This window comes from Bidens hawaiensis, unplaced genomic scaffold, assembly GCF_021521415.1.
Source record: "Bidens hawaiensis isolate Kalapana, Puna unplaced genomic scaffold, B.hawaiensis_p1.1 tig00014902_1, whole genome shotgun sequence".
Classification (NCBI taxonomy): Eukaryota; Viridiplantae; Streptophyta; class Magnoliopsida; order Asterales; family Asteraceae; genus Bidens; species Bidens hawaiensis.
The window spans coordinates 37,103-51,870 of record NW_027492320.1 but is presented as its reverse complement, the minus strand read 5'-3'; the positions used below and the strand labels follow the sequence as shown (position 1 = coordinate 51,870).

Here is a 14,768-nt window from a genome sequence, read left to right as displayed (position 1 = left end):
GATTACTATCAGCAAATGCATTAAGTTGGGATTGTATGTTCGTATGCTTTTCTAATCAACCTTACAATTATGTCAGTTTGCTTGTATTTTATGGATAGAATAATATTTATACGGATTACAAATAGTGAAAGACAAGTTTATGTTATATTATTTAGAACTAATTTTCAAAGTCATCAATTAAAACCAATTTTAATTTGAAAGAAACCAAATGAAAAGTTAAAGTTAAAGTTGGTTTGGTTTTTATTTCATCACAAAAACACAAAGTCATCTTATAAATATTTATAGGTCGGCAGGTAGGACAGGTGCTGGTGGTAATCTGACTGTGAAAAGCAATAGTTGAGATGAAATAAAATGTTTTTTAAACGAAATATCAACATCTAAACCTTAAAATATAATACCATAGAACAATAATATAAACCTTCACCAAAAAATGAATGAAACAATTAACTAGTCCACGTACCATCTACAGCACCATAATCAATGGCTGAAATTGTGGTTTCTGCCCTCCTTCCTGTGCTCTTTGAGAAGCTGACCTCTGCAGCTTTTAAAAGCTTTGCTCGCTACAACGGAGTTGATGCTGAGATCAACAAGTGGCAGAGATCGTTGAAACAAATCCAGCGTGTGCTTGCTGATGCTTCTCGCAAGGAGATGGCCGATGACTCTGTGAAAGAATGGCTGAAAGATCTCCGGCATTTGGCTTACGACATAGATGATGTACTTGATGGTTGGCTGACCGAAGCCATGAGTGGTGAGTCAAAAGCCAAGACCAGCAAGGTAAGAAAGCTAATCCCAAGTACTTGTTGCTAGAATTTCTCGCACCCGAATACTAGGATGCTTGCCCAGTTAGATGATATTTACACCAGACTACAAGATCTTGTAAAGCTGAAAGATGATTTTGGTTTGCGAGTGGAAGTGGAAACCAGGCCAAAATGTAATAATAACAGTAATAGAAGATTACAATCCTCTGTTGACGTTGATCCATCTAGTATTGTTGGACGGCAAGCTGAGAAAGAGGCATTGATCCAACAGTTATTGTCACCAGCTCATGAACCATGTGATCTCAACTATAGTATTGTTCCGATAGTTGGTATGGGCGGGGTGGGCAAAACTACTCTAGCTAGACTTTTGTATGACGAAAACCAAGTCAAGGATCACTTTGAACTCAAGGCATGGGTTTGTGTCGCCGATGAGTTCGATAGCTTTCGTATAAGCAAAGAGATTTTCGAAGCTATGGCAAAAGTAAACCAGGAATTTACAAATTTTAATTTACTTCATGAAGCTCTTAGAGATCATGTAAGGGGGGAAAGATTTTATTGGTGTTAGATGATGTGTGTAGTGAGAGTTATGAGGATTGGAAAACCTTGGTTTGCCCATTTCATGCATGTGCCCCTGGAAGTAGAGTCATCATAACGACACGGAAGGATCAATTGCTTAAACAGTTGGTTTACAATCCTCTAAACAAGCAATTGGATAGCTTGTTAGACGATGATGCTTTGTCTTTAGTTGCTCGGCATGCATTAGGTGTAGATAACTTTGATTCACATTCGTCACTCAAACCATATGCCGAAGGTATTGTGAAAAAATGTGGGGGGTTGCCTTTGGCTTTAATAGCACTTGGTAGATTGTTGAGAACAAAAAAAGACGAAGTAGAGCACTGGAAGGAAGTCAAACAGTGAAATATGGAGATTAAAAGGTGAAGGCGGAATTCTCCCCGCCCTTAAAATAAGCTACAATGATCTTTCTGCGTCTTTGAAACAGTTGTTTGCATACTGCTCCTTGTTCCTTAAGGATTTCCTGTTTAACAAGGAGGAACTAGTTTTATTATGGATGGCAGAAGGGTTTTTGCATCCATCAACTTTAAGCGATTCAACACAAGAACGCTTGGGTCAAGAATTTTTTGATGAGTTGTTGTCAAGATAAATTTTTCAACACGCACCTAATAATGAATCATTCTTTGTGATGCATGACTTCGTGAATGACTTGGCAACATCTGTATCTAGTGGGTTTTTTGTAAGGGTAGACAATGAGACAGAGAAGAATGTTAGGAAGGAGATGTTGAAGAGGTACCGTCATATGTCATTTGGCCTCGAGGAACATGTACCTAACAAGAAAATTGAGGCATTTACAAGAGCCAAAAGTTTAAGGACATTCATGGCAACATTTGTTGGATTGGTTGACGAATGGAAACGTTTCTACTTATCGAATAAGGTTCTTGTTGACTTGTTCTGTGAGTTACCATTGTTAAGGGTTCTATGTTTGAGTAATTTTGAAATAAGTGAGGTACCAGAGAATATTGGTACTTTGAGACACTTAAGGTATATTAATTTATCTCGAACTAGAATCGCACGTCTACCGGAAAATATGTGCAATCTCTATAATTTTGAGACATTGATCCTATTCGGCTGTAAATATTTAATTGAGTTGCCTACCAACTTCTCAAAGCTTGAAACCTACGACATCTTGACATTTGGGGCACTTCGCTTTTGGATGACATGCCCTTAGGGATTGGTGAGTTGAAAAACCTACAAACTCTCTCTAAGATCATTATAGGAGGTAAAAGCAGATTTAAAATAGCCAAACTTAGAGACTTGAAGAATCTACATGGAAGACATCCATTGTAGGTTTGGATAAAGTGGAAAATGTGTTTCATGCACGTGAGTCGAACTTTTCACAAAAGAGATATAGTGAGTTAGAGCTAGAATGGAATGATGTTTTACATGTTTCTCGAAATGAAATGCTTGAAAAAGAGGTTCTAAAAGAGTTAAAGCCTTGTAATGATAAGTTAATACAACTCAAAATTAAGTCATACGGAGGATTAGAGTTTCCAAAATGGGTTGGGGATCCATCATATTTTAAATTGAAACACGTGTCATTACATGACTGTAAAAGATGTACATCTCTTCCACCCCTAGGACAAGTACAATCACTTAAGGAGTTGTTTATTAAAGACTTTGGTGGGGTGAAAGTTGTGGGCTTGGAGTTACTTGGTACTGTTGATGCATTTCCTTCACTTGAAATTCTAAGTTTTGAAGAAATGCATGTATGGGAGAAATGGTCAATGAATAGCGAGGTTGTGTTTCCATCCCTGAAACAACTTTATATAAAACATTGTCCTAATTTGGTTGAAATGTCACTTCAAGCATCACCTTCATTGAATGTTCTCGAAATAGTTGATTGCCCTAAGTTGGTTGAAGTAACACTTGAAGCACTACATTCATTGGATGTTCTAGTAATAATGAAATGTGATTGTGGTGTGCTGAGTAGGCTGGTTGAAGTAGCTTCAGCTATCACTAAGTTGAATCTAACTTCCATTTTGGGGCTTAATGATGCGCTATGGAGAGGTGTAATAAGGTATCTTATGACAGCTGAAGAATTAAGCATCAGGACTTGCAATGAAATAAGATACGTGTGGGAATCAGAAGCAATTGCGAGTAAGTTTCTTGTGAATTTAAGGAAATTGGAGGTGTGTGACTGTCATAATTTGGTGAGGTTAGGAGAAAAGGAGGAGGAGAATAATTGTAGGAGCAACCTCCAAACATCTCTTAGGATGTTGGATGTAACTGGTTGTAATAATATGGAATGTTGCAGTTGTCCCGAAAGTGTTGAGACATTGAGAGTCGGGAATTGTACTTCCGTTATAGCTATACGCTTACCAACGGGAGTGCAAAAGCTCAAGTCACTTCAAATTTGGGGTTGTGAGAAACTATTGGAAAGAGAGTGGGGAGGAGAAAAGATGAATAACTGCATGCCAATGCTTGAATATGTATATATAGTTGGTTGGGCAAATCTGAAATCAATCACTCAACTCAACTGCCTGGTTCACCTCACAGAATTGAGAATACAAGACTGTGAAAGTCTGGAGTCATTTCCTGACAGTGAGTTGCCCAATTTGACCTCCTTAAAGAGTCTGCAAATAACAAATTGTCCAAGAATGGATGTTTGTGGGGTTTGGCTTCCCAATTTGTGTTCCCTGAAATAGGCAAGTTGAAGAAGTCCATCTCAGAGTGGGGCCTACAAAATTTTCCAGCATCACTTGTCCAGCTTTACTTACATGGCGGGGATGATTATAGTGAATTTTCTTATCTGTTTCTTCCTTCATCTCTTACCGATCTTGGTATTACTCGGTATAAGAAACTGGAATCGTTTACATTAATGGGACTCCAACTCCTCACCTCCCTCCAACTTTTGTATTTTTACGATTGCCCTAATCTGAAGAAAGTGTCGACCCCCCAACACCTCCCCTCCCTCCTGAAGCTCTCTTTTATCGATTGCCCTGAAATGACGGATCTACCCCTAGTGCTGTTGTCTTCGCTTTTGAGTTTTGGTGTGTATGGTTGTCCAAATCTGCAAGAAATGTGCAGCAAAAGAGGCAGATGCCGGCCTCTCATCTCTCACATCCCCCGTGTCGATTTAGACGAATATCCATGGCCAACTTAATATGAAGGTCTCTCTCCTTTTTATTGATTTAAAATTATATAACTGATTTATAAAAATTGCTTCTTTTTTTCCAAACAAACGCTTTTAAATTGGGTGATCAGGGGGTTTTCTTTAGAATATTCTCTTAGGGCGGTGCTCAAGTTCAAATCCCGGCACGCTATGAAATATGGGTAACACCACTATAAGGAGGATTCGAACTTGGGTAAGGTGGATTGTATGCGGGTGGTAAGCCTTTCTGAGTCCCCCACTCCCCCGACAACCAGTTAACAACGCTTCTAAATATAATCTTAAATATATACATGGCTTATTGTTTTCTTTTCTTTTTTGGTGTGAAAATTGTCTATTATATTGTTCAAATTAATATGGAAATCAATACTCTGACAATGCCTGGTTAATATTACGTTTGATTAAGGAGTAATATCTTAAACGTAAATATAGTTTTGGTAATCCCATTCTACTTGCATTTATTCTTATACCACATTAGTCTGTGGTTTGATAAAGTTAAAACTTGGCAATAAACATGAACATGTAACATATGTTCCAAGTCTGGTGTGGATATATATAATGAATATGTAGATATAATGAATCACTATTGTTTATCTGTAATAAGAATGGTACTTTAAGTTCAATATATCTATGAGTTTTCTTTTTTTTTTTTTTAATCTTAGTGTGATCTATTATGAGGAAACTGACCATGATTATTATATCCATGGCTGATTTAATGCTGCAGATTCAGTTATCATGGGCTAGCATTAGACTTTCTGCTATAGATTTGCAAGAATTACTTCACAGCCTTGAGCAAATCCTTAGAACTGATTGGAGGATCATGCGGTTGGATTCTTTGTTTCTTTTTCTTTTTTTGTTTTTTTTTTTTTTTGTGGATACCAGATAATGGTCTGTGCATCATTGATGGTAATTGTGGCAACTTCAACCGTCTAGCATAAACGTATGTGTTAACTTGGCTTTCATTTTGTTGGTAACGGGTGCGTCAGATTGCAGATTGTATTCTTGTGGTTTACTGTTCTCTCTTGTGATAATTGTCTATCAAGTTGTTGAACTTAATATGCTAATTAATGTTGTACTTGTATGACTATGTCAATTAATATTATGTGTTTGAGGAATAATAAACTTTATACCCATTACAACCTATTTAAATCATACGGTTTTAGTGGATTGAATTTGCATTATGTTGTGTTTAAGCATGCATGTGCATATATATACTTATCAAATGATTATTCATTTCTTCGTATACATATATATGATGAGAAGTGGCATAAAAGGGAAGCTGTAATGTAACATTCGTTTCAGATGCTACCCACATTTGTTTCTTATGTGATTATTTCACTTACTTTAATTCATTCTCCAATTCGACTGTTTATTCAATGGATTTTATAAAGGCTTGGGTTATACACACACCAGGAGAGCTTATACGACTCGTATAGGGGCTATGCGAGTCGTATAAATCTCCGGTCAAAGTGCAAACTGACATGCTGTCTATACGGGTCGTATAGCCCCTATACGACTCGTATAGGTCAGATGTGGTAAGTTAGCTATACGAGCCAGGAAACCTATACGGCTCATATAGGATCTATACTGCTCGTATAGACTGAAAAAAGCTGCCATCATGTCCCCTCGGTACGTATGTCAATAAATGTGGGCTACACGACCTGTATGGCCCTTGTACGAGCCGTATAGAGTTGCTCACACACCAAGGGGGTGGTGTTTGAATATAACATCCCTTTTATAAATAACTTAAACGCAATATTGAATTGTCATAAAGTTACCAACAATAAATGCCGTTAATAAATTGATAACAAACAAACTTCTTTTTGGACATAATCAAGGCTTGTAACTGAGGCTGAAAACATAATTAGGTTTTATTAATAACTTGTGATTAACCGAGGAATGAACCCGTTTTGTTTTAAATACCAGAATAACCGCAAGACATTATTTGTATTCCCGTTTTGGAAATGGTGTTATAAGTCAAAGACTGCTAGATTCCAATGCAGGTAATCGCATATATCAAAAGCATGATGTAGATTGTAGTCTGGTGAATTTAGAGGTTAATTAGATCCTCCGCACTTGGTCTTTGGTATCCAATGTCAGTTTGCTGAAATAGTAGAAAGATGACCTATTTGAATTGGTAACGATCAGTTATATCACGTCAACTGCTATAAAGCCTCAACACTATTGCGGATTAATTCCTTGGCAAGTTGAATGGATGGTATGTTGGTGGTGGCTAATGAGTAATGACAGGTGATGTACTGATGTTACTAAAAGTCAACAGTTTGACTTCTGGTATAAGTGTATAATTCAAAGGCTCTATGCAGTAAAGTCAATTGTTTGGTCAACTGATATATGGCAAATAGTTCTTTTGAAGGTAAAGAATTCTATTAAATGGAGAATCATCACAAAAAGTCAACAATTTTATATAATGATGAAGCAGTGTATTATTGGCAGTCAACTAGTTGCATACTATTGCATTGATATTCATAGTTGTGAGCTGAAGTACATGTGATGAAATGTTTGTTATAATACACATATTATAGAACAATCCTTTATAATGGTAGTGTAAACCTTCATGACCTATCAACTTAAGCATACCTCTATCTACTGAACCAGCTGCAATTTTATCATTAACAACGATGCAGTTGAAGCATAAAGTGAGTAACTTCTCCCATCCATTAACATTATGTGTCCGCACATCAGGTTGCAAACCTTTTAGCATTAGGTCACGGAAAAGAACCCTTGCAATATCAAACTTCCCACATTTCATTGCACCATTAATAAGAATATTGAACACCACGATATCAGAATTTAGTTTGCTATCACCCAATAAATGAAACAGAGAGAGCGCCTCTTCAACTTGACGGTTGTTGCAAAGACCATCTAAAATTATTCCATAGGTGCATTCATTAGGAATTTTGCCTCGTGAGAGCATCTCATCAAAGAGTTTGCGTGCAGCTTCACAACGTCCAACCCGAAACAACCCTTGTAACATGGTGTTGTAAGTGACGATATCAGGTTTTAAACCTTTGCTTGTCATTTCATGAAACATATTCATGGCCTCTTCTATTTTCATATCCTTACAATACCCATTCAATAAACAGCTATAAGTAACAACATCAGGAACGAGACCTTGAGAAGTCAGCGAATCATAAACCGTCCTTGCCTTGGTCATTTCACCTCGCAAACAGTAACCGTCTATTAGCGAACTATATGTCACTATGTCAGGAACCAGACCTCTCTTAACCATGATGTCTATAACAGCCTTCGCTTCATTCACCTTACCTTCCTTGCAAAACGCATCAACTAATATGTTAAAGGTGTGCAAATCAGGAGAGACCCTTACATCCTCCATTTCTTTTAGCAGTTTGAAGACCTCGTCCCAACGACCTAAGTTACAAAGACCATGAATCAGAGAGGTGTACGTAACAGCAGTTGGTAGAACGCCTTTGTCAAATACCATTTCCTTGAAAAGGTTGAAAGCATCGTCTATCATTTTATCCTTGCAGACTATCAATGATGGTATTATACACTACAACGTTAGGCTTAACGCCTTTTTCATCCATCAGTCTAAGTAAACCGACGGCCATATCATTATCGACAACCTTGCAATTGCAAAGGCCTTTAATCATTGTGGAAAATGTAACGACATCCGGTTCACAAATATTGTGTTTAATGAGCTTCTTAAACAATAACTCCGCATCAAGAATTCTATCTTCTAAAACAAGTCCGTCTAAAAGCGTATTATACAAGACGACATTTGGTGCCACGCCTCGCTTGAAGCAACAAGCGAGGAGTGCAAAGGCGTGATCGGTGCGATACGAATGACAGCAAGACTTAATTGCAATGCTCATAGAGTATTGATCAACCGGGACTCCAACGGCACACATTCGTTTAAATAGATGGAGGCAAGTGGAAAAGTGTTTGATTTTGGTAACAGAAGTTGCGATTCCTCTCATCGGCTGCATACCTAAATAATGTGTTGTCTATTGAGGAATTGTGGGCAAATGTTGACCATGGTCAATGTTGTCATTCTTCGTAAATAGTTCTAGAGTTACTTTTAACTTTTAACTTTTAACGTCCCTCTTCAATCATTCCTTTTGAAAAAGAACAAGGATTTCTGTCCTAGTGCGGTAAACGTGTTACATGTTTGAAATCCATTACGTGTCGTGACGGCGTAAAGATGAAAACTCAGTCGTTATTGTTTTTATATTTGTTACGTTAAAACGTTTGTGGCGCAAAGTTAAAAGTATAAGTTTTGTTATAAAAAGTGTAAAATTATTGTGACCAAAGTTAAAAGGCTAAATATATTATGATAAAGTTGAAAGGCTAAAAATATTGAGGAGAAAGTTAAAAGAACAAAAGTTTTATTATTGACGAGAATTAAAAGATAAATTAAAAAACTTAGGTAGCAAAAATTTAAAGAAGTAAAATATATAACTTGCCTTTAAACATTTGTATATATAATCCTAACTACTTAATATATATATTAATCGTAAGTTTGATTTTAGGATCTGAGAACAATTCGTGAAATCTCAAACCTTAGTAATGTTATTTGTATAATTCCTCTTATGACATAAACAAGCATATGTACGTGTTCACCTAATCACATGAATGTTAGTAACTTAGGGGGTGTTTGGTACAGAGAATGGAAAATGAGAGAAAATAGAAATGGAAATGGAATTGTAGAGAAAGAGAATTGGTATGGAGAATGAGAATCATTTCTCTTGTTTGGTACACGAGAAAATAAACAGAGAACTCTTCCATACCCACCACCACAGCCCCACCACCACCAGCAGCCCCACCACCACAGCCCCACACCACCACCACCACCACCACCACAGCCCTTTCTTCAACCACAGCCCACCACCACCGGCTGCCCCCACCAAATCCCCTTCTTCAACCACAGTACACAAGAAATTAAAAAGATTCAAATTTTTGGAACATAAAATATAGAAAAAGGAGGCTCAGATCTGTCATCACTGCCTCTTTGGAGATTTTGTGGTGGTGGTTGTGGTGGCGATGATGATGATGATAATTAGAAGCCACCTGCGACCACCGCCGATTTCCACCACCACTGTCACCCACCTGTGACCACAATCACCCGACCATCTGAAAACCCTAACCTACCACGAACCACCACTTGAAACCCTAATCTCCGTTCACACGTACCACCTGCAACCTACAACCGGTTACCATCTATGTGTTCACCACTGCGAACGGCGGAGACGGGGTGGTGGTTGCAAACTTGGAGACGAGGTGGCGGTTGCAGACTTGGAGACGAGGTGGCGGCCGGAGACGAGGTGGTGGCCCGTCGGGTGGTGGCCGGAGACAGGGTGGTGGCCGGAGACGAGGTGGTGACATGCTATGAGGAGGCTGCTGAGAAATGGATTTCTCTTTGTTTTAAAGAGAAATGGAATTCTCTAGTTTTAGAGAAATAGAAAGAGAAATAGAAATGAAAAGTGGAAAACAAACAAAAGAAATATTTCTAATTCCATTTCTCCCCAATCAAATCCCTCTACCAAACACCCCCTTAGTATATTTGGTCAACTTTAACCTAAACGGAGTATTTTATTTTAAAAATGATGCTATAACCGCTATGTTTTGCATCGATGAGTGTTCTTTGATGAAAATCCTAATGAAATTGTGCTTAATTGCGTTGGATATATAAGGTTTTGAATCCAAGTTAGACGAAAAAAATCAAAATAAAAAATTGTAAATTAACCATGATGAAGGGGCACTCATGGGTATTACTCATGCATTGGTCAATCATGTACTCTCACCTCAATTCTACCCTTAATTACCCACAAACTTACAGGCAACACTTACCCACAAGTATTCTAAAATTTTATTAATACATTTTAATTCTTCCATGATAAATAATGAATCAATGTTGTGTGGCAAATCTTTGTCATGAAATGAAGTCATGCACCTTACCTACATGAAATGGGATGGTGTTGCCATGTGGTTTGGAAGCCATACACCCTACCCATATGAGTGCCCCGTCCTCTCTTATGGGTATTGGTGGCCCGGTAGCAAAGACAATAGTGACGGATCTAGAACCACCACTGCCGCAGTCCAACACCACCACAACCCACCATCCGTCATCACACCACCATCGTCCACTACCTACCACCAAAGCTTACCACCATCATCCAACTCCACCACCGTCCACTACCACTACCGTCCATTGTCCACCACCACCCACTACCGTCGTGCATACACCACCACCAAACATGGTGGTCGGTGATGACTATGAAAGAGCAAATGGTACCGGGTATTGTCGGTACCAACTATTTGATGTTTCCGAATGCGATATAACATTGATACGGTACAGTTTGATACTGTAATTATCAAATTTTGTATCAGGTTTGCATCAAATACAAATTAAATTCAATTGGGAGATTGTAATTCTTGTATATTTACCTGTATGATCCTCACAATAAAAACGTTAATTTAAAAAATATCACTATAAGACCATCCGTAGTGGCAACGTTGCCACTACGTTATGTGACGAAAATGCGGGGGGTACACCGCCCCCCCCCCCCCCCCCGCGTTATGTGAAGCTTGTTTTTGGCTGCATTGTATACAAAACGCGGGGTTGGCACAGAAATCAAAAAAAATAACCGTTGGAGCCGTTGGGAATTTTAAAAAAAATTATATTAATTATATTTATACTATATAAACAAACCAAACTCATTTTTTAACACACTCATTCCACTTCTATACCAATTTATATCTTTTACACTAATATTTCTACCATCATGTTTCCAAACAACAACCAAAATATTCTCGGTTTCGGTCAATATGCCCGTCAAGGCAACCAAAATCCACAACCGATTCGTCGTCGGCAACGGGTTCGAATCCTGAATTGGAAAACCAATTCCAATTAATGAACTCTCGACTCCAAAATTTACACCAACTTGGAACCCAACGACTTCAAGTAAATTTGGACGCCGTCGACCTACTTCGAAGGAATGAGATGAACAAAGACATCGAGATTTTATCAAACGAGCTATCCGAAGACGACCCGATAGTCCAATCTCTAAAAGCCAATCGACGAGCGAAAATTTTAGAAAAATATAAATGAGTTTTAGTTTTATTAGTATTATTTATGTTTTTTTATTTTAATTTGATGTATTTTTTTTTAATTTAGTTTAATGTATTTTTTATTTGGAAGTTTAATGTAATTTTTAATTTTATGTTAGTTTATTTAAATGATTTAGTATTTAAAAAAACAAATAAAATTAATAATGACTGGGCGCTACGTGGCGCATAACCATCGGTAGTGGAGACTTATGACTACAGCCTATTTTTATACAAAACCATAACTCTGACTGTACGCTATATAACGCATAACCCCTGAATGTTTATGATTAGACATTCTTCTTTCATTTTAGGCATCCAGTGGAGAGTTAGGCTTGAAGATTCCCATTATAAAGAGATCAAGCTCAACTTGATCTATCATATCCTATACTTTCCAGCAATCATACCCATTTCATTCCATAATAATAATAATAATTTCAATCAATCAATGTCCGATCACTCCCGTCCGGTCACCGGCTACCCAGCTTACCCCACCACTTACCCACCACAACCCCAATCCACATACTTCCACGTCACCCCAAACCCATACTACGCGCCCCGTCCACGCGCCACCTTCGTCCACCGCTTCTTCGCCTTCTTAATCGGCTGCATCCTCCTCACCGGCATCATCATCTTCATCATCTGGCTCATCCTCCGCCCACAAATCCCCCAGTTTATAATCCAAACCCTAACCCTAACCCACTTCAATCTCTCATCAACCTCACTAGTCTCCGGAAACTGGGATGTTTGTTTTGTTGCCCGGAACCCCAATTCCAAAATCACCCTTTACTACGACGAAATCGGAGCTGCCGTTTATTACAAGTCGGACTCCATTTCGGAGACCACGGTGCCCCCGTTTGTGCAGGGGACGAGGAATGAGAGTGCGTTGAAGGCGATGTTTGCTTCGGTGAATGCGTATGTTGATGGGAGTGATGGGATTAATGAGGAGAGGGGGCGTGGGACCCTTGGGTTTAATCTGAGGATGGTCACTCGGGTTCGGTTCCAGGCGGGGTCGTGGTGGGCCAGACGGAGGATTTTGAGGGTTTATTGCCCGGGTTTGTCGGTTCGGGTTAATGCGAATGGGAATAATGGGTCTTTGGTTGGTGGTCCGAAACAATGCAGTGTGGGTCTGTGACTTACTGGTTGATTTCAAGGTATGTGTTCTTGAATAAACCGTAAGTGTTTTGGTATATTAGTTTAACCGATTGCATAGTTTATAGTTCACCATGTTTTGATTGCTTGAATTAGTATGTTTATACATGTCTTGTTGATTTTTTGCTTGTTACTTTAAAGCTAATGTATTTAAGTGTTTATCTTTCGACTGTGTGCTGATTTAGTTGTAAGTGTGAAACATATGCGGGTGGTGGGCTTATGCTAGTTTGTTGATCTTTGGTCACGGGTCAAAGTTGGGATTTATGCTTGCTTAACAATCGTCTAAAATAATAGGTTGCTTGCTTAACAATAGTCTTAGAATAATAGTTCATGAATAAAATGGACATCTAGAGACATGTTATGGTTGATTAGTGACCATGGGGTGACTAATTTTTGGTCTTCTTAAGTCAACAATTTTAGTTCTTTTATATTGTTTGCAGTGATATGGATTATGTATACCACCAAAGTTGCTTTGTAAACCATCAAATCAAATAAGATAAAGATTAACTTAATTTCATATTTGCATCATGATTGTAGCATGATCTTTTTGTTGATTACTTCATGTTCAATGTTGAATCTAGTAGAGCATTAAAGCAACTTTTTTCTTATTTAATTTGCAAAATTATTATTTCATGAACGATTTTGGTGTCCCTAACGTATTTTCTTATTTTGTTAGTCCCCGAGCTGCTGAATTGAGCAAGTGCAGAGTGTTGACGATTCTTGAGGCAATAACGACTAGTGCAAACCATTCATGTTAGCAGTCATGACCTTAGCAATGGTTTGAAAGCTGAGAATGTCTGTTTATATACATGTTCTTACCCTGTCCCATGAGAAATTGCAATATATAAGGAGTTTGATTAATTTTATGGAATTGTTTGTTTATATACATGCTTATAAGTGATTAAACTTAAATCAATGCAAATTGTTTAATAAAACATGTGTTCGTATTTCTGCACAAACTTGATCAATGCCGGTGATTAGGAAGTAAGGGTTTTCATTATTCCGTTTTAAACCGATTAAACTGAAAGCTGAACTCAACCGAAATTGTTTATAACCGAACTGAGTAAAATATTTGTTTTTCGGTCTAATCCGCTTTCGAATTATTTGTTGTTTTGAATGCGGTAAGAATCATATATATTTTTATGTATATTTGACAATAATAATATTAATAAGGTAAGAATCATATATATTTTTATAAAAAACAACTTCTAATGAAAATATGATCTCTTTTATTTTTAACTGCAACATTTTTTGCTCTTATTGGGTTTTTAATTTATTTTTGGTGGGATAGCTTTTTCTAATAAAAAAACCAATACTGTGATATGCTTGTCTCTAATACTGTGATATGCTTCTCTAATAATGATTATAACAATAAGAAAGAACATGAACAATCATTTAGAATGTCAATCTCAATCATGATCAAAACCATCTTAGGGATAATAGGATATGCCAATTAATTAAATAAATATAAAGTTTAATTTACTTCTTAAACATATTGAACTGTTAAAACAATGTTTCTTTTCGTAAATAATATACATTCTTATAGTTATTTCTAAGGGGGAGGGGTGGTGATGGTGATGCAATTTCTCCTCACACATCTCATCCAATCAAATGGTGCCACATCACCAACCCTAAATACATCACATTTTGATGGAATATGGTAGGGTGGGTGTGGTGTGGTGGTGTGTGATAGAAATATCTTTTTTTTTGTTGCAACTTAAAAAATTAAAACAATATTTTACTAGAACTTAAAAAATAAAAACAATAGTTTACTACAACATAATTCAACTTAAAAATTAGAATTAAAAAATACAAGTTACAATAAACGTCTACTCCTCGTCTGAATCCGGAAATTCCAAACCTAAAGAACCTATAAGCTTAACTAGATCCCATCTCAACCGATGATGAATATCTTCATCCCGCAAGTCTAATTGGACATCATCGTGAACGGGAACTTGAGTCGGAGGATCCGGTACACAATCTGGAGAAATTGCATTTACATCTTCTTTTATTAACATATTGTGTAATATGATGCATGCATACACGTAGCTAGAGATCGTGAGTTTTTTCATTGCACGAACCGGTCG

At 37.5% G+C, this 14,768-nt stretch overlaps 1 protein-coding gene and 1 pseudogene across 1 annotated transcript; both read left to right on the top strand.

The window, feature by feature from the left end:
- Window positions 1–247: 247 nt before the first annotated feature.
- On the top strand, window positions 248–4,564 carry LOC143548056 (putative disease resistance RPP13-like protein 1; annotated as a pseudogene).
- A 7,390-nt stretch (window positions 4,565–11,954) lies between these two features.
- Window positions 11,955–13,687, top strand: LOC143548052 (NDR1/HIN1-like protein 12). Its single transcript, XM_077039326.1, has 2 exons — window positions 11,955–12,683; window positions 13,358–13,687. Exon 1 carries the CDS (start codon window positions 11,978–11,980, stop codon window positions 12,662–12,664), a length of 687 nt encoding a protein of 228 aa, XP_076895441.1. The 5' UTR covers window positions 11,955–11,977; the 3' UTR covers window positions 12,665–12,683; window positions 13,358–13,687.
- The last annotated feature ends 1,081 nt before the right edge of the window (window positions 13,688–14,768 follow it).